This window comes from Hippopotamus amphibius, chromosome X (genome assembly GCF_030028045.1).
Source record: "Hippopotamus amphibius kiboko isolate mHipAmp2 chromosome X, mHipAmp2.hap2, whole genome shotgun sequence".
Lineage (NCBI taxonomy): Eukaryota > Metazoa > Chordata > Mammalia > Artiodactyla > Hippopotamidae > Hippopotamus > Hippopotamus amphibius.
Window position 1 is genome coordinate 63,074,021 of NC_080203.1, and position 21,325 is coordinate 63,095,345.

Here is a 21,325-nt window from a genome sequence, read left to right on the forward strand (position 1 = left end):
TTGAATATTGGTGCTCCTATATTAGGTGCATATATGTTTATGAATGTTATATCCTCTTCTTGTATTGATACATGTATCATCACCAATGCAATTCTTTGTCTTTTCTTATAGGCTATGTTTTAAAGTGTACTTTGTCTGATATGTGTATTGCTACCCCCACTTTCTTTTCATTTCCATTTGCATGGAATACCTTTTTCCACCCCTTCGCTTTCAGTCCGTACATGTCTTTACCTCTGAAGTGTGTCTCTTTTAGGCAGCATATAGATGGATCTTGTTTTTTTATCCAGTCAACCACCCTATGTTTTTTGATTGAAGTAATTAGTCCACTGACATATAAAGTCACTATTGATAGGCATGTAGTTATTGCCATTTTTTTTTAACTTGTTTTCATTTTTGTAGTTCTCTGTTCTGTTCTTCTTCTTTTAATCTCTTCCTTTGTGGTTTGGTAATTTTCTTTAGTGTGATGCCTGTGTTCCTTTCTCTCTAGTTTTTGTGTATCTGTTGTAGGGTTTTGATTTGTGGTTACCACAGAGTTTATATACATTGACCTCTAACTGTATTTACTTGTTTAATCTGATATTTCTGTTCAAACACATTCTAAAAGAGCTATATTTTTTACTCCTCCTTTCACTTTTTGTGTTTTTGATCTCATATTTTACATATTCATACCTATCCCTTAACTGTTTATTGTAATTATAATCGATTTCACAATTTTTGCCTTTTAAACTTTGCACTAGCTTATCTAAATTGATTCACAGCCTTCACTATACATTTGCCTTAACCTGTGGGATTTTTCCTTTCCTATAATTTCTTATTTCATCTTGCAGCCTTTACTTTTTCTCTTAAAGAAGACCCTTTAACACTTCTTGTAAGGTTGCTTTAGTATTGATTAGCTCTTTTAGTTTCTGGTTGTTGGATAAGTTCCCTATGTTTCCTTAAGGTATGAATGATAACTTTCATGGATAGAGTGTCCTAGGTTGAAAGCTTTTCCTTTTCAGCAACTTAACTATATCATGCCACTCCCTTTCGGCTTGCAAAGTTTCTGCTGAAAAATCAGTTTATAGCCTTATAGCAGTTCCCTTGTATGTGACTGTTTTTCTCTTGCTGCATTTAATATTCTCTCTTTAACTTCTACCATTTTAATTTTGATATGTCTTAGTGTGAGTCTCTTTGGGGTCATCTTCTTTGAGAACTCTGTGCTTCCTATAGCTGGATATCTGTTTTCTTCTTCAGATGTGGGAAATTTTCAGCCATAATTTAATCAAATATACTTCCAACCCCTTTCTCTCTCTCTTTTCCTTCTGGAACCTCTATAATGTGAATATTAGAACTCTTGATATTGTCCCAAATGTCCCTTAAATTATCCTTATATTTTAAAATTTGTTTTTTTGGCTTTTCGTTTTGCTCTTCTTATTGGCTGATTTCTATTATTCTATCTTCCAGATCACTTGTGTCTTCTTCTGTACTACCTAATCTGCTATTAATTCCTTCTAGTGTATTTTTTATTTCAGTTATTGTATTCTTCAGCTCTGATTGGTTATTTTTTATATTTTCTAATTTGTTAAAATTCTCACTGTGTTCATCTATTCTTTTCTCATGTTCAGTTAGTATTCTTATTACTATTGCTTTGAACTATTTATCAGGTAAATTATCTCTGTTTTATTGGAGTTTTTCAATTTTTTTTCTTTTTCTTTCATTTGAAACATATTCCTATGTCTTATTTTGTTTAACTTTCTGTGTCTCTATGAAATTATGTGAAACAGTTCCCTATCCTGATCTTGAAGGAATGTCCTTGTGTGGTAGCACCCCTATGCAGCCTGTGTGTGCCCTGTGGCTTTGGTCAGAGAGTTGGATCTGAAGTGAGCACAAGCCATGTCTTTCCCTTGGATGTCCAGCCACCATCGTGGTTGGTAGGACTGGATTTAGAGAGGTTAGAGCCAGAGCAAAGTGCAAGCCAGGGCTTCTCCTAGGCTCAGTGGCCATTACCACCTTAAGGGCTGGGGCTAGGGCAGGGCTCAAGGGGCTTGTAGCATGAACCCCAAGGATTTTTTTTTTCCTCCAGGTTTTGATGTTAGTCTCTTTCTAAACTGGGGTCATGACTGGGACCTGAGGGCTTGGCACTGCACTTCTGTGGTGGCTTAACTTTTCCCCACCATGTGCACCTTAGTTAGAGACTGGGTTGGAACCAGAGGTTTTGGTGCCACACTACTGAGATGGTTTCACTCCACTGGAAATGGCAGTCTCCATCCTGGAGCCAATTTTATTCCCCACAAAAGGGGTAAGGACACAGGTGCTAGCAATGGCTGCCTCCATCCTTGTCAGAGACAGGGCCAGGGTCCAAGCCAGCTTGATGCCCTCAAAGTGTGCACTCTCTCATTGGCAATGGCAAGAGAGACTGAAGCAAGAGCGTGGTGCAGGCTGGGGGCATACGGGGGTTATCCTGGCAAGCTAACCAGAGCCCCAAGCACTTTTCAATCTGTTGTCATCACACTGTGACCAGGAGTAAGCAAGTCTGTGCATAGGCTCTTCAAGGACAGAGACTTGGTTTCTTACAGCTCTCCAGTAAGCCTCACTGGTTTTCAAACAAGCTAAGGGAGCTCATCTTCCCTGTGTCAGACCCCATGGCTCAGGTGCCTAATATGTGGCTCATACCCCTCACTCCCCAGAGAGGATCCCAAAGACCATGATATCCTTCTTCTCTTCTGGGTTCCCAGCCAGGGAGGTGGAACTGAACCAGATCACTTCTTCTCCCTTCCTACCAGACTCTGCATGAATCTTTCTTTATAGCCTTATTAGTAGAAAAGCCATTCTAACAGTCTCCAGGTCATATTCAGAAAGAGCCGTTACACAAGTAGTTGTATTTTGGATGTGCTTGGGAGGGGAATTGATCTCAGTGTCCTCCTACTCTGCCATCTTAACATACTGTATATTGATTTTGTATACTGAAATTTTACGGAATTCATTTTTTAGTTCTAATAGTTTTTCTGTCATTGTTGAGTTTTCTACATATATGATAATGTCATTTGCAAACAGAAATAACTTTACTTCTTCTTTTCAGATTTGGATGCATTTTATTCTTTTTCCTAACCTAATTGCTCTGGCTAGGACTTCCAGTACTATGTTGAGCATAAATGTTCAGAGTGGGCAACCTCGTTTTGTACCAGAGCATAGAGGGAAAGTTTTATGTTTTTCTCCATTGATTATGATGTTAGCTGTGGGATTTTCATATATAGTCTTTATGTTGTGAGTTTTCTTTTACACTTTTTTTGTTGAGTTTTAATCATAAATGAATGTTGAGCTTTGTCGAATGTTTTTTCTGTGTCTATTAAGATAATTAATCATGTAGTTTTATTCTTTAATTTTTTTATCACATTGATTATTTGCATATGTTAAACCAACATTGCATCACAGGGATAAATCCCTCTTGGTCATGGTGTGTAATCCTTCCAATGTGCTGTTAAAATTGGTTTGCCGGTATTTTACTGAGAATTTATGCATCTATACTCATCAGGAATGTTGGCCTTTATTTTCTTTGTAACATCTTTACATGGAACTTTTATCAGTGTAATGCTGGGCTTGTAAAATGAGTTTGGGAGTATATCCCCCTGTTCAATTTTTGGAAGCGTGTGAAAAAAGACTGGCATTAGTTCTTTAAATGTTGGTAAAATTCACCAGAGAAATAATCTGGAGCTGGGTTGCTATTGTTTTTTGTTGTTGTTGCTGTTGTTGTTTTTTTGGGAGGTTTTTGATTACTGATTCAAATTCCTAACTAGTAATTGATTTATGCATGCTTTCTATTTCCTCTTGATTGAGTTTTGGTAGCTTGTATATTTTAGGAATTTTTCAATTTCCTCTAGGTTATCCAGTTTGGTGGTGTATAATTGTGCTTATGAGTCCTGTGTGATCCTTTATATTTCTGAGGTACCATTGAAATGCCAGCTCTTTTATTACTGATTTTATTTACCTAAGTCTTCTCTCTTTCGTCTTTAGTCTAATTAAGGTTTTGTTGATTTTATCTTTTCAAAAAAAACATTAGTTGTATTGATTTTTTTCTATTGCTTTTTAATTCTCCACTTGATTTATTATTTATTTGGTACTTTTAATTTTTTTATTTATTTATTTTTTCCTTACTTCTGCTAACTTTTTGGCTTGGTTTGTTCTTTTCTAGTTCCTTGAGGGGTAAAATTAGATTCTTTGTTTATTTTTTTTAATTAATTAATTTATTTATTTATTTATTTATTTAATTGGCTGTGTTGGGTCTTCGTTGCTGTACATGGGCTTTCTCTAGTTGCGGTGAGCGGGGGCTACTCTTTGTTGTGGTGCGTGGGCTTCTCATTGCCATGGCCTCTCATTGCAGAGCATGGGCTCTAGGCATGTGGGCTTCAGTAGTTGCAGCACATGGGCTCAATAGTTGTGGCTCATGGGCTCTAGAGCACAGGCACAATAGTTGTGGCGCATGGGTTTAGTTGCTCCGTGGCATGTGGTATCTTCCTGGGGCAGGGCTTGAACCTGTGTCCTCTGCATTGGCCGGTAGATTCTTACCCACTGCACCACCTAGGAAGTCCTTAGATTCTTTATTTGATAGTTTTCTTCCTTTTAATGTATTTTTTAAAATGTAACCTTCCTTCTTAGTACTACTTTTGCTGCATCTGATAGTTTTGTTATGTTTTATTTTCATTTTTATTTGTCCCCAGATATTTTTTAAACTTTCTTTTGATTTCCTCTTTGATTCAATGGTATTGTTTATTTTCCACATATTTATAAATTCTCCCATTTTCTTGCTGTTACTGATTTCTAGTTTCATTCCATTGTGGACAGAAAAGATACGTGGTATAATTTTTTTTTGTATTTTTTTATTTTTTGGGGGGTACACCAAGTACAATCATCTGTTTTTATACACATATCCCCATATTCCCTCCCTTCCTTGACTCCCTCCCCCCTTGAGTTCCCCCCACCCTCCCCAACCCAGTCCTCTAAGGCATCTTCCATCCTCGAGTTGGACTCCCTTTGTTATACAACAACTTCCCACTGACTATCTATTTTACAGTTGGTAGTATATATATGTCTGTGCTACTCTCTCGCTTCGTCTCAGCTTCCCCTTCACCCCCCGCCCCCTCCCAAACCTCGAGTTCTCCAGTCCCTTCTCTGTATCTGCGTCCTTGTTCTTGTCACTGAGATCATCAGTACCATTTTGAGATTCCGTATATGTGAGTTAGCATACAATATTTGTCCTTCTCTTTCTGACTTACTTCACTCTGTATGACAGATTGTAGTTCTATCCACCTCATGACATATAGCTCCATCTCATCCCTTTTTATAGCTGAGTAATATTCCATTGTATATATATATGCCACATCTTCTGTATTCATTCATTTGTTGATGGGCATTTCGGTTGCTTTCATATCCTGGCTATTGTAAATAGTGCTGCAATAAACATTATGGTACACGTTTCTTTTGGGATTATGGTTTTCTTTGGGTATATGCCCAGTAGTGGGATTACTGGATCTTATGGTAGTTCTATTTGTAGTTTTTTAAGGAACCTCCAAATTGTTTTCCATAGTGGCTGTACCAAATTACAGTCCCACCAACAGTGCAGGAGAGTTCCCTTTTCTCCACACCCTCTCCAATATTTGTTGTTTCCAGATTTTGTGATGATGGCCATTCTGATCGGTGTGAGGTGATACCTCATTGTGGCTTTGACTTGCATTTCTCTGATGATGAGTGATGTTGAGCATCTTTTCATGTGTTTGTTGGCCATCTGGATGTCTTCTTTGGAGAAATGTCTATTTAGGTCTTCTGCCCATTTGTGGATTGGGTTATTTGCTTTTTTGGTATTAAGCTGCATGAGCTGCTTGTATATTTTGGAGGTTAATCCTTCGTCAGTTGCTTTGTTGGTAAGTATTTTCTCCCATTCTGAGGGTTGCCTTTTAGTCTTGTTTATGGTTTCTTTCGCTGTGCAAAAGCTTTTAAGTTTCATGAGGTCCCATTTGTTTATTCTTGATTTTATTTCCATGATTCTAGGAGGTGGGTCAAAAAGAATCTTGCTTTGATGGATGTCATAGAGTGTTCTGCCTATGTTTTCCTCTAGGAGTTTTATAGTGTCTAGCCTTACATGTAGGTCTTTAATCCATTTGGAGTTTATTTTTGTGTATGGTGTTAGGAAATGTTCTAATTTCATTCTTTTACATGTTGCTGTCCAATTTTCCCAGCACCACTTATTGAAGAGGCTGTCTTTTTTCCATTGTATACTCGTGCCTCCTTTGTCAAAGATAAGGTGCCCATATGTGTTTGGGCTTACTTCTGAGTTCTCTATTCTATTCCGATACTTGGTATAATTTTCATCTTTGGAAATTTGTCAAGACTTGGTTTGTGACCTAACATGGGATCTTTCCAGGAAAATGTTCTATGTGTGCTTGAAAAGAATGTGTATTCTTTTGCTGTTAGATAGAAAGTTTTTTAAGTTTCTGTTATGTCCATTTCATTTATAGTGTTGTTCAAGTGAGATTTTTCTTTGTTGCTTTTCTGTCTGGATGGCCTATCCATTAATGTAAGTGAGATATTGAATTCTCCTACTATTTTTATATTTCTGTCAATTTCTGCTCCAGATCTGTCAATATTTGCTTTATACATTTAAGTGTTCTTTTATTGGGAACACATATATTTATAAATGTTATATCTTCCTACAGAATTGACCCTTTTATAATTATATAATGACCTTCTTGATTTATTTTGATAGTGAGTTATCTTTGATTCTTTTCTCTTTATCTTTTGTGTACCTATTACAGGTTTTTACTTTCAGTTTAACACAAGGCTTACCTAAAATATGTACTTAAAACCTTTAAGTTAATAACAACCTAACTTCCATTGCACATAAAAACTTTACACTTTTACTCTCCCACACACAATTTGTCTTACTGTAGTCAGTTTGCTTCACTTTATATTGTGTAGTGATTAACAAATTTTTATCTTTTAATGTTTATATTAGGGTTAAAAGTAATTTGTGCATCATGAATACAGTGTTACATTCATCTGTACTTGTCCATATACTTACATTTACCAGTGAGATTTATGCATTCATATTATTTGACACTGTTCTGCAGTGTGTTTTCAATTTTAAGAACTCATTTAAGCATTTATTTCAAGAAGGTTCAAATGATGAATTCCCTCAGTTTTTGTTTGACTAGGAAATACTTCATCTCCCCTTCATTTCTGAAAGAATTTTCCAGATAAACTATTCTTGGTTGATAGTTGATTTATTTTTTTATTATTGTTTTAATTTTTTTCTTTGAGTACAATTGATTTACAATGTTGTTGTGTTTCACATGTACAGCAAAGTGAATCAGGTACTTCTTTCAGTACTTTCAGTGTATCATCCCATTCTCTCCAGGCCTACAAAGTTTCTGCTGAGAAATCTGTCTTCAGCTTTATGATGGGTTCTTTATATATAACATATGACTTTTCCCTTGCTGCTTTCAAAATTCTGTATCCTTGACTTTTGACAATTTGATTAAAATGTGTCCAGTGTAATCTTCTCTGGATTTATCCTGTTTGGAAATTTTTGAGCTTCATTACCGTGGATTTTAATTTCCTTCCCTACTTTTGGGAAATTTTCAGCAATTATTTCCTTAAAAAAAGCTTTCTTTCCCTTTCTCTTTTCTCTTTCTGGGACTCCCACAATGCATATGCTGGTTCTTTTGCTAGTACCTCATAAATCCTGTAAGTGTTCTTTCCCTTATTTAATATTTTCCCAGTTTCTCCTCTGACTGAAATATTTCAAATGACCTATTTCTAATTTCAGAGATTCTTCCTTCTGACTTACTGAGTCTGTTATTGAAGCTCTCTATTGTATTTTTCATTATTGTCATTGTATTCTTCAGATCCAGAATTTCTGCTTGGTTTTTATAAGCTCTTTATCCGAATATAATTGCTTTACACTGTTGTGCCAGTTTTTGAGGTACACCAAAGTGAATCAGCTGTATTTATACATATAGCCCCATATCCTCCACAACTGCAACTCCCTCTCACCCTCCCTATCCCAGCCCTCTAAGTCATCACCCATCATCAAGTTGATCTCTCTATGTCATGCAGCAACTTCCCACTAGGTATTTATTTTACACTTGGTAGTATATATATGTCAATGCTTCTTTCTCACTTCAACCCAGCTTCCCTTTGCCCCCACACCCACCCAGTGTCCTCAAGTTCATTCTCTAGATCTGCATCTTTGTTCTTGCCCTGTCACTGGCTTCATCAGTACCATTTTTATAGATTCCATATATATGAGTAAATATATGGTATTTGTTTTTGTCTTTCTGGCTTACTTCACTCTGTATGACAAACTCTAGGTCCATCCACCTCATTACAAATAACTCAATTTCATTCTTCTTTATGGCTGAGTAATATTCCATTGTATATATGTGCCACATCTTCTTGATCCATTCATCTGTTGATGGGCATTTAGGTTGATTCCATGTCCTAACTATTGTAAATAGTGCTGCAATGAATATTGTGGTACATGTTTCTTTTTGGATTATGGTTTTCTCTGGATATATGCCCAGCAGTGGGATTGCTGGGTCATATGGCAGTTCTATTTTTAGTTTTTTAAGGAACCTCCATACTGTTTTCCATAGTGACTATACCAATTTACCTTCCCCCCAACAGTGCAGGAGGGTTCCCTTTTCTCTGCACACTCTCCAGCATTTAATGATCCTAGATTTTTTGATCATGGCTATTCTGACCACTGTGAGGTGATACCTCATTGTGGCTTTAACTTGCATTTCTCTAACAATTAGTGATGTTGAGCATCTTTTCATGTGTTTGTTGGCCATCTGAATGTCTTCTTTGGAGAAATGTCTATTTAGGTCTTCCACCCATTGTTGGATTGTGTTATAAGCTTTTTTGGTATTAAGCTGTATGAGCTGCTTGTATATTTTGGAGATTATCCTCTGTCAGTTGCTTCATTGGCAAGTATATTCTCCCATTCTGAGGGATGTCTTTTTGTCTTGTTTATGGTATCTTTTGCTGTGCAAAAGCTTTTAAGTTTCATTAGGTTCTATTTGTTTATTTTTCATTTTATTTCCATTATTCTAGGAGGTGGGTCAAAAAGGATCTTGCTTTGATGTATGTCATAGAGTGTTCTGCCTATATTTTCCTCTAAGAGTTTTATAGTGTCTGGCCATCCACTTAGGTCTTTAATCCATTTGGAGTTTATTTTTGTGTATGGTGTTAGGAAATGTTCTAATTTCATTCTTTTACATGTAGCTGTCCAACTTTCCCAGCACCACATATTGAAAAGGCTGTCTTTTCTCCATTGTATATTCTTGCCTACTTTGTCAAAGATAAGGTGCCCATATGTGTGTGGGTTTATCTCTGGGCTCACAATTGTGTTCCATTGATCTATATTTCTGTTTTTGTGCCAGTACCATATTGTCTTGATCCCTGTAGACTTGTAATATAGTTTGAAGTCAGGGAACCTGATTCCACCAACTCCGCCTTTCCGTCTCAAGATTGCTTTGGCTGTTTGGGGTCTTTTGCATTTACATACAAATCGTAAAATGTCTTCCTCTACTTCTGTGAAAAATGCCATTGAAAATTTGATAGGGATTGCATTGAATATGTAAATTGCTTTGGGTAGGATATTCATTTTCACAACGTTGATTCTTCCATTCCAAGAACATGATATGTTCCTCCAACTGCTTGTATCATCTTTGATTTCTTTCATCAGTGCATTACTTTTCTGCATACAGGTTTAGGCAGGTTTATTCCTAGGTATTTTATTCTTTTTTTGCAATGGTAAATGAGAGAGTTTCCTTAATTTCTCTTTCTGCTCTTTTTTTTTTTTTTTTTAAGTGAATAGGAATGCAAGAGATTTCTGTGCATTAATTTTATATCCTGCTACCTTACTAAATTCATCCATTAGTGCTACCAGTTTTCTGGTAGCTTCTTTAGGGCATTCTATGTACAATATCATGTCATCTGCAAAGAGCAGCAATTTTGCTTCTTCTTTTCCAATTTTGATTCTTTTTATTTCATTTTCTTCTCTGATCGCTGTGGCTAAAACTTCCAAAACTATGTTGAATGATAGTGGTGAAAGTGGGCACCCTTTTCTTGTTCCTGTCCTTAGAAGGAATCCTTTCAGTTTTTCACCATTGAGAATGATGTTGGCTCTTGGTTTGTCATATATGGCTTTTATTAAGTTGAGGTAACTTCCTTCTATGCCCACTTTCTGGAGAGTTTTTATCATAAATGGATGTTGAACTTTGTCAAAAGAGTTTTCTGCATCTATTGAGATGATTATATGGTTTTTATCCTTCAGCTTGTTAATATGATGTATCACGTTGATTGATTTGCGTATATTGAAAAATCCTTACATTCCAGGGATAAACTCCACTTGATCATGGTGTATGATCTTTTTAATGTGCTGTTGGAGTCTGTTGGCTAGTATTTGGTTGAGGATTTTTGCATCTATATTCATCAGTGATATTGGCCTGTAATTTTCTTTTTTTGTGACATCTTTTTCTGGTTTTGGTAACAGGGTGATGGTGGCCTCGTAGAATGAGTGTGGGAGTATTCCTCCTTCTGTGATATTTTGGAAGACTTTGAGAAGGATAGGTGGTAGCTCTTCTCTAAATGTTTGATAGAATTCACCTGTGAAGCCCTCTGGCCCTGGGCTTTTGTTTTTGGGGAGATTTTTAATCACAATCTCAATTTCAGTGCTTGTAAATTGGTCTGTTCATATTTTCTATTTCTTCCTGGTTCAGTCTTGGAAGATTGAACCCTTCTAAGAATTTATCCATTTCTTCCAGGTTACCCAATTCATTGGCATATAGTTGCTTGTAGTAGTCGCTCATGATATTTTGTATTTCTGTGGTGTCAGTTGTTACTTTTCCTCTTTCATTTCTAATTCTGTTGATTTGTGTCTTCTTTTTTTTCCTGATGAGTGTGGCTAATGGTTTATCAATTTTGTTTATCTTCTCAAAGAACCAGTTTTAGTCTTATTGATCTTTGCTATCGTTTCATTTCTTTTTCATGTATTTCTGATCTGATCTTTATGATTTCTTTCTCACTGCTCACTTTGGGGTTTCCTTGTTCTTCTTTCCCTAATTGTTTTAGGTGTAAGGTTAAGTTGTTTATTCAAGATTTTTCTTGTTTCTTGACTTAGGATTGTATTGCTATAAACTTCTCTCTTAGAAGTGCTTTTGCTGTGTCCAATAGGTTTTGGGTTGTAATGTTTTCATTTTCATTTGTTTCTAGGTATTTTTTTATTTCCTCTTTGATTTCTTCAGTGACTTCTTGGTTGTTTAATAACATACACTTTAGCTTCCATGTGTTTGTATTTTTTACAGTTTTTTTTCCTGTAATTGATATCTGATCTCATGGCATTTTGGTCTGAGAAGATGCTTCATATGATTTCAATTTTCTTGAATTTACCAAGGCATGATTTGTGACCCAAGATGTGATCTATGCTGGAGAATGTTCCATGTGCACTTGAGAAGAAAATGTATTCCGTAGATTTTGGATGGAATGTCCTATAAATATCAATTAAGTTGAGGTTGTCTAATATGTAGTTTAAACCTTGTGTGTCCTTATTTTTTTTCTGTTTGGATGATCTGTCCATTGATGTAAGTGGGGTGTTAAAATCTCCTACTATTAGTGTGTTACTGTCGATTTTCCCTTTTATGGCTGTTAGCATTTGCCTTATGTATTGAGGTGCTCCCATGTTGGGTGCATAGATATTTACAATTGTTGTATCTTCTTCTTGGATGGATCACTTGATCATTATGCAGTGTCCTTCCTTATCTCTTATAATAGTCTTTACTTTAAGGTCTCATTTGTCTGATATGAGTGTTGCTTCTCCAGCTTTCTTTTGCCTTCCATTTGCATGGAATTTCTTTTTCCATCCCCTTACTTTCAGTCCGTATGTGTCCCTAGGTCTGAAGTGAGATTCTTGTAGACAGCATACGTAAGGGTCTTTTTTTGTTTCCATTCAGCCAGTCTGTGTTTTTTGGTTGGAACATTTAATCTATTTACATTTAAGGTAGTTATTGACATGTATGTTCCTATTACCATTTTCTTAATTGTTTTGGGTTTGTTTTTGTTGCTCTTTTTCTTCTCTAGTCTCTTCTGCCTAGAGAATTTCCTTAAGCAATTGTTGTAAGGCTGGTTTTGTGGTGCTGAATTCTCTTAAATTTTGCTTCCTTGCAAAGTTTTGATTGCTCCATTGAATCTTAATGAGATTCTTGCTGGGTATTCTTGGGTGCATGTTTTTCTCTTTCAAGATTTTCAGTATATCCTGCCACTCCCTTCTGGCCTGCAGAATTTCTGCAGAAAATCAGCTGTTATCCTTATGGGTTTTCCCTTACATGTTATGTGTTGTTTTTCTCTTGCTGCTTTTAATGTCTTTTCTTTGTATTTAATTGTCATTAGTTTGATTAATATGCACCTCGGTGTACATATTAATGTCTCCTTGGGTTTATTCTATATGGGACTCTTTGCATTTCTTTGGCTTAATTTACTATTTCCTTTCCCATGCTGAGGAAGTTTTCCACTACAATCTCCTCACATATTTTCTCAGACCCTTTCTTTGTCTTTTCTTCTTCTGGAACCCATATAATTCAAATGTTGGTACATTTAATGTTGTCCCATAAATCTCTGAGGCTGTCCTCAATGCTTTTCATTCCTTTTTCTTCATTCTGCTCTGTGTGAGTTATTTCCACAATTCTATCTTCCAGGTAATTATCTGGTCTTCTGTCTCAGTTATTCTGCTCTGCATTCCTTCTAGAGTATTTTTAATTCAGTTATTGTGTTGTTCATCACTGTTTGTTTGCTCTTAGGTCTTCCAGCTCTTTTTTCAACATTTCTTTCAGTTGCTCCATCTGTGCCTCAATACACTTTCTGAAATCTTTTATCATCTTTACTATCATTATTCTGAATTCTTTTCATGTAGACTGGCTATCTCATTCTTCATTTGCCAGGTTTTGTGGAGTTTTACCTTGTTCCTTCACCAGCCGCATCTCTCTCTGTTTTCTCATTTTGTTCAACTTACTGTGTTTAGGGTCTTCTTTCCTTAGGCTGCAAAGTTGTAGTTCTTTTAACTCTCGTGTCTGTCCCCAGTGGGGAGTATGGTCCCGTGGGTTGTGTAGGCTTCTTGGTGGGGGGGACTGGTTCCTGTGTTCTTGTGTGTGGAGCTGGATCTTATCCTTCTGTTGTGCAGGGCCACGTCTGTTGTGTTTGGGTGTGTCTGTGGGCTTAGTATGATTGTAGGCTGTCTGTCTGCTAATGGGCAGGGTTATGTTCCTCTCTTGCTAGTTGTTTGGCTTGAGGTATCCAGCACTGGAGCTTGCTGGCCTTTGGCTGGATTTGGATCTTAGTGTTGAGAATGAAACCTCTGGTAGAGCACTTGCTTATTAATATTCCATGGGGTCTGGAGTCCTCTGGTGGTCCAACATCCTGGACTCAGCTCTGCTGCCTCAGAGGTCCAGGTCTGACCCCCGGCTGGGGCACCAAGCCCCTTGAAGCTGCACAGAATTGAGCAAAATGAGGTAGAAAGAGAGAAAAAAAAAAAAGGAAGAAAGGGAAAGGACAGACTAATCCCCAAGACAAGTGGGAAAAGCAACTCTAAACAGTCAAAATCACACAAGGAAATGTGTACACTTGCACAGAAAGTCCTCCCTTACTTCTAGGTAAGTCTCTGGGCCTGATGTGTGGAGGACTGTGGAGAGCTCAGATTGTAATCTGGTATTAGTCCTGCATGTATTTGCCCCCACGGACCACAGTTGCCCTCTAAGTCTACAGCTTCTATTGTAGAAACGCTCACCTATTCAGGTGATCCACAGATGCAGTCTATCAAGCCTACTGTGGGTATTAAATCTGCTCCACCTGCAGCTGTTTCGCTTTCTCTTCTTTGGTCCTATAGTCCTCAGGTATCAGTTTTGGTTTTGGTCCCTTCTTTGCATGTGGGCTCCTCTCAGGAGTTGGTTCCCTGCCCAGGCAAGAGGGAGTGAAACAGGGTGATTGGGGCTCACTTGCAAATTCTGGTGGGAGGAAGGCAGGGGTATGGCAGTCTAATTGAATTTTGCAGAATTTCTTGCAGCAGCAGATGTGAGCCTGAGGTGTGCCATGAGCTCCCCCAGAGAAGCTGGTCCTGAATGCAGGATCCTCAGTGCTGGCGGGCTGCACCTGCCACTGGGAGGATGTGGCCAATGGCCTGCCCTACATGCAGGGCCCTTGGCAGCGATGGCAACAGTGGCGGGCACAGTGGTGGTGACAGTCTCTGTGTTTTGATTTAGCAGCCGCGGGCCATGGGTGGTGGTAGCACAGGTGCCGCTCTGCAGCCTATGAGTTCATGGAGCTGCAAGCTCCTCTTGAGCACCCCAAAACAAAGGTCTCCTGCCTCTCAGTCAGGCCCAGGCTCTCCCCCAAACTCCCTCCCAGCTAGCTATGGTGCACCTTCCCCCCAGGCTGTTTTCTCACAGCCAGACGCAGTTCTCTCCCTCATGTCTGTTCTCCGAAGCCTAACCCTTGGTTTCCAGCCCCCACCGCCGCTAAAGGTGAGCAGACCAGAGATGGCTGGGGAGTGCTGCCTGAATCTTCAGTGTGGGAATCTTTCCCCTCTGCCTCACACCTGTTGTTGCTCTCTCCTCTGGGGGCTCCAAAGCTCCCCTTATCCATCACCGCCATTGATGAGGCTTCCCAGTGTGTAGAAGCTTTCCCCCCTTCACAGCTCCCTCCCAGAGGGGCACATCTCTTCGGGATTCCTTTATCTCTTTTTTATGCTTTTTCTTTTGTGTTACCCAGTTATGTGGGAATTTTCTTGCCTTTCTGGAGGTCTGAAGTCCCGTGCCAGCATTCGGAAGGTGTCCACTAGGAGCTTTTACACAAGTAGATGTTTTCTTGATGTATTTGTGGGGAGGAATGTGATCTCCATGTCTTACTCCTCCACCATTTTTTTCCCCTAATCCAAACTTCTTGTTTTGTTCATGTATTGTTTTCCTGATTTCAATGAGTTAATTGTCTTATATTGTAGTTCACTGAGCTTCTTGAAAACAATTATTTGGATTCCTTGTCAGGCAATTCATAGATCTCCATTTTTCTGGAGCCAGTTACTGGAAAATAGTTGTGTTCCTTTGGTGGTGGTATGTTTTCTTTATTTTTCATGTTCCATGTAGTCTTGCATTGCTGTCTGCACATTTGGGACAGCAACTACCTCTTTCAGACTTTATGGACTCTCACTTCAGTGGGGAAAAACCTTCACCTGCAAGTGGGTGCAAGAACTTCAGCTGGATGGGGCATGGCAGTTCTGGCTTTTTGGGGTTACAGTGGCAGCTCCACATCTGGGGACATGAAAGCCACAGTAGTGTTCACTTCATGCAGCTCCATCAGCTGAGATGACCATTGGCAAAGACTGAGGATTTCTGGCAAGTAAGGCTGTGGATGTCCTTGGTGGCAAAGGTTTCTGAGGTCCACCTGCTCTCCTTCTCCCCCACAGGGGGAAGTTATGGATGAGGGGATGTCTCTTGGTAACAGGATCTTGTGTGCAGGTGCACACATGACAATAGTGTTCATTTATGGGCTTTGAAAAACCTCAGGGATCTCTTCATTTACCTATGTGTTATTATTATTATCATCACTATTATTCTTTATCTGCTTACCTTCATTACATCACAATAAGGATAAATTGCATTCTCTGCACAGTCAAGCACAGTGACTACTCTAATTCCATTTCTATAATATCAAGTATAACATACATAGATGGAAACCTAATACTTTCTTTTTTCACAATTGTGGATACCTGGAGTTAAGCCAGATTATAGTTAACCAGGAAAATTAACTATTTACTAAGTTAGAAATTAGGTAACTAGTATATCTCTCAAAATGTTTTATGTTGTCTTGTTACAAAGAAACAACATAGAAGTTTTATAGAAACTTTCTCAGAAACTGTTGTACCTGAGAAAAAATTGTCGGAAATTATTCCTTGAGATTCTACTAATTTTTATTGGTACAAAAAATTATTTTTATTTACAAGCGGCTTCCTGTAAAATGTTGGTCACCTCTAAGACACTGAAAAATTTTAAAGCCAGTATCAGTTAAGAGAGGCATTAGGACTAGGAAATTGATCATAAGTTTTATCACTGTATCCTGATCATAAAAACATCTTTATTCCAGAGGTTAAATAAAATAAAATTCCTGTTACAAAACAACATTGAAGTAGAGGAAGAATGTGAAAAGAGTAAACACTTTGGACTCAAGCATATATGGGATTGAAACTTAGCTCTGCCACTTACTAGCTTTGTGATTATGGGCAAAGCTGAAACACTCTGTGCCTCTGCTTCTAAATCTGCAAAAATGGGAATACTGAAAATTCCCTTTAATCCAAAAATTTGGTAAGAAATAAATGAGTTAACATGAGAGATAGAAGATGAATAAGTTCTGGGGATCTAATGTACAACATCGTGGTTAGCATCCATTGGATACTTGAAAGTTGCTAAGAGACTCAATCTTGAAATTTATCACTACAGAAAAGAAATGATAATTATGACATAATAGAGGTGTTACATACCACTATTGTGATAATCATATTGTAATATATAAGTGTATCAAATCAACACTTTGTACACCTCAAACTTACACAATGCAAAACTGAGCATGTTTCCATTTATTCCCCACTGTGAGCACTGGTTGAAGATCAATTCTCACTCTATAATTCACCATGAACACTTCAATTTTAAATGAGTTTATCATACTGATTTGATTCAATAATTTCTCTAATTCCTCTTTCCTTTTCCCTCCAAAATAAAGTCCCACCATGCTTGAATTCTAGAAGCCTAAAAGAAGAGAGAAAAGGCTGCTACCTATTTGCCTATCACATTATATTGAATTTAACTGCAAAAGCAGATTGGAAGACTGTGGCTCCTAAGACCATCCTTGGTTGCCCCTTATTATTCCCCACTAAAATTACACTTTATTTATTTGTTTGTTTATTTATCTACCTATTTATTTATCCATTCACTTATATTGATAGTTATAGTCCCACCTACTTCCAAAAGAGGTCTCAGGGGTGATCTTATGATCAAAGTCAAGGTACAGTTATCATAGGGTAAAGTAGAAAAACCAATTACTAAGAAGGGAGGGGATATTCCACTTCACAGGCATCTTTCTCTTGTTTCCCTTTTTTCCATCTTTTTTTATTTGCTTTCTTCTTGTTCTACCTCTTTTCTTTAGCCCCTGACAATAATGCCTCTAGTCTCCCAGCACCCTCACTTATCTAAGGAGGTGGTATTCCAGCTTGAACGCAAAGGTGGATTCTCAGAACTGCATTTCAGTGGTAAATTATTTAGATAAAAATGATGTAAGGAGCCTGAGGTGAAACTGAAGGAGGCAACTTTTAGTAAGCAAAAGGTGCAATAGCTAGCCCTATAAAAATTAGAATTTAACCCCACCAAAACAAAACAATGGAGATAACTCAATGTTTCCTGAAATGGGATTCTGACCCATGATAGTCTTCTAATTTCAATGTACAAATTAAAGGTAGGGTTAAGCCTCCCTTTGTACTAACTGCTTATAATTAAAGTATACATATTATTATTTCTTCTCCCCTGAGCCTGCCTCTCTCCCATCCCAGAATAAATCAATGAGAGTCACCTGCCTTGGATTCGTGAAGAGACTCACCTGTATTAGAATTAAGATCATCAGGGTCTGATTCAGTCCCATTTTGGCTTCCATTTCCCTGAAGAGTGTTCATAGCCATAAGCTTCATCTTCTGTAGCTTCATCGCCTCAGCCATTGCTGCAGCTGTTATACCTAAAACCAGAACCATTCCTTTTAAAACAGGGACCATTTCTTAATGTAAATGAAAACTGCATGCATTTCTTTAACAGGCCTATGCTACATAGCACAAGCCAAAAGTAAACCCAAGCATTGCATAAGTTTGAGGTGTACAAAGTGTTGATTTGATACACTTATATATTACAATATGATTATCACAACAGTGGTACGTAACACCTCTATTATGTCATAATTATCATTTCTTTAATTGGGGTATAGTTGCTTTACAATGTTGTGCTAGCTTCTGCTGCACAGCGAAGTGAACCAGCCATATGTATACACATATCCCCTCCTTTTTGGATTTCCTTCCCATTTAGGTCACAACAGAGCACTGAGTAGACTTCTCTGTGCTATACAGCAGGTCCTCACTGGTTATCTATTTTATACATAGTAGTGTATATATGTCAACCCCAACCTCCCAATTCATCCCACCACTTTTACCGCCTGGTGTCCACAGGTTTGTTCTCTACATCTATGTCTCTAATTCTGCTTTGCAAATAAGTTCATCTGTACCATTTTTCTAGCTTCCACATATGTGTTAACATACGATATTTGTTTTTCTCTTTCTGGCTCACTTCACTCTGTATGACAGTCTCTAGGTCCATCCATGTCTCTGCAAATGACCCAATTTCATTCCTTTTTATGGCTAATATTCCATTGTATATATGTTCCATGTCTTCTTTATCCATTCATCTCTCAATGGACATTTAGGTTGCTTCCATGTTCTGGCTATTGTAAATAGTGATGCAGTGAACATTGGGGTACATGTTTTTTGAATTATGGTTTTCTCAGGGCATATGCCCAGTAGTGGGATTGCTGGGTCATATGTTAGTTTTATTTTTAGTTTATTAGGGAACTTCCACACTCTTGCAACAACCAATACATGCCTTCTTTTCTTTGATTTGCAGTTGCAGGGGAGAATGGGTTTCACTGAATTGTAAAATACTCTTTTAAATCTGCCAGATTTTTTTTTCTTTTTGGCCCATGGCACCAGTGCACCAGTAGATGGTTAGGGATTTTGATACTATCTAAAAATGATTTCGTTGAATTCACTAGACGTTTTGGAGAGCATTGGTGGACTATGGATTGATCTATTTTTAGTATCTATTTCCTGATATATTTCTATGGCTTTGCCTGACATAGACTTCCTAGGAGGAAGAATTTCAAACTTAAGCATTCATATTTTATCTTTGGGTTTTTTATTCCTACCTCTTTGTACCAGTATATAGAGTTTAAAAATTGCCTTATATTAAAGAAAAGAATGTAATTGTACTATAGGGGCTGGCACACATTCAGAGGTGGCCTGCCATGTTTTAATTTATTTGGTCCCTCAGTATATAAGAAGGAGGCCAGTAAAAGGGTATAAATACTATTTTAAGTGTTCTCTCCCCTTAACTCTTCTTTCTAGTGTAACTCTAACAAGGAAGATAGGCCATTCTTTAGCAGACGTGCCAACAAGGATATTCACTAGAAAATGGTTCCTTCTAGCATTTCAGAGTGCTTCCTTCGACAATGTTATTTTAGATGGATTTATGCATGGTGACTTCTGTTTAAAACAACTGTCCAGAGCTCTTAAACACACACCAGAGCACATTAGCAAGAGTTTTGAAATTTCTCAAACAATTTTCATATCACACTCTTTGTTTTCTCTGTGTTTTGAATTAGGAATTGGACCCATGTTTAATGCTTTTTTTTTCAAATTTTAAAAGTGTCCATTGTAAGATGAAGTTTTTACAGAATTTGAAAATTATTTTGTTAAAGGATATTATTCATCGAGAGATGAATGGATAAAGAAGACATGGAACATATATACAATGGAATATTAGCCATAAAAAGGAATGAAATTGGGTCATTTGCAGAGACATGGATGGACCTAGAGACTGTCATACAGAGTGAAGTGAGCCAGAAAGAGAAAAACAAATATCGTATGTTAACACATATGTGGAAGCTAGAAAAATGGTACAGATGAACTTATTTGCAAAGCAGAATTAGAGACATAGATGTAGAGAACAAACCTGTGGACACCAGGCGGTAAAAGTGGTGGGATGAATTGGGAGGTTGGGGTTGACATATATACACTACTATGTATAAAATAGATAACCAGTGAGGACCTGCTGTATAGCACAGAGAAGTCTACTCAGTGCTCTGTTGTGACCTAAATGGGAAGGAAATCCAAAAAGGAGGGGATATGTGTATACATATGGCTGGTTCACTTCGCTGTGCAGCAGAAGCTAGCACAACATTGTAAAGCAACTATAACCCAATTAAATATATATATGTGTGTGTGTGTATATATATATATATATATATAACCACTCCTATTAGAAAAATCTGATTCTACGGAACAGGGTGAATCCTTATCAAAGGTGTAAGGGAAAGTAAATATGGCCTAGAACATCTAACTGTCTATGTTTGGTGGAATCACTGAGGTTCTATTTTGCCACTCTGCAATTTTTACAATACATGGAAAGCACAAAATGAAGCAAACTTTTCACCACATTAGCTTGGCTAAGAATCATGGCCAAGAAAGGATCTGAAAGAAAATTGCTTTAATCTCTGAAATGATGGTATACAGTTGTGCATTTTCTAGATAGTCCCAGAGATTTTCTTGCCATATTTAGCATTACTGAATTCCAACCACTCAAACTGGCCTGTCCAAAATCCAAGGCAGAAAATATGATGGCAATGATTTTTGAAAAGGGATCCTGTCTAGGACTGCTAGGGCTGAGGGCCTCAAAACTAAAAATGTATCAAGAAAAGTTTCCAAAATTTATATCAGCTCCCCTGACTAGCAATTCAGAACTGGATCTTTTTTTTAAAAAATAAATTTATTTATTTATTGGCTGTGTTGGGTCTTCCTTCCTGTGCACAGGCTTTCTCTAATTGCGGTGAGTGGGGGGGGGGGTCTACTCCTCCTTGTGGTGGGGGGCTACTCTTCATTTTGGTGTGCAGGCTCCTCATTGTGGTCGCTTCTCTTGTTGCAGAGCACAAGCTCTAAGCGCACAGGCTTCAGTAGTTTCGGCACACAGGCTCAATAGTTGTGGCTCACGGGCTCTAGAGTGCAGGCTCAGTAGTTGTGGCACACAGGCTTAGTTTCTCCATGGCTTGTGGGATCTTCCCGGAGCAGGGATCAAACCCGTGTCCCCTGCATTGGCAGGCAGATTCTTAACCATTGCACCACCTAGGAAGTCCCTGAACTGGATCTTGATTATAATAATTATTGAATTACTGGTTGTTTCATTATTGGTAGTATAAGTAGTGGATTTTTGTGAACAATATATGGATTCTCACTCTGTGAAAAATAAAAGCTGACAAAATACAGACAAGAAATTCTAGGTAAAATGTGTGTTTAATACAAAGACACGAAGAATTAACGAGCAAGAGTCCCCTCATAATTTTAATTCATAAGAAAGATAAGTTCCAATATCTATGCATTCTTTCAAATAAATGCTATCTGTATAATAACATCGAAGAAAAAAAATCAGTGAACAAATTCAGAAAGTAA

The 21,325-nt window shown here is 37.7% G+C and overlaps 1 protein-coding gene across 1 annotated transcript in view; it reads right to left on the bottom strand.

Moving 5' to 3' along the window:
* DACH2 (dachshund family transcription factor 2) overlaps window positions 1-21,325 on the bottom strand; it is a 632,298-nt gene that overhangs the window by 217,778 nt on the left and 393,195 nt on the right. Inside the window, exon 4 of the mRNA XM_057717620.1 lies at window positions 17,665-17,796. Coding sequence (XP_057573603.1) covers window positions 17,665-17,796 — 132 coding nt within the window. The remainder of the gene's footprint in view (window positions 1-17,664; window positions 17,797-21,325) is intronic.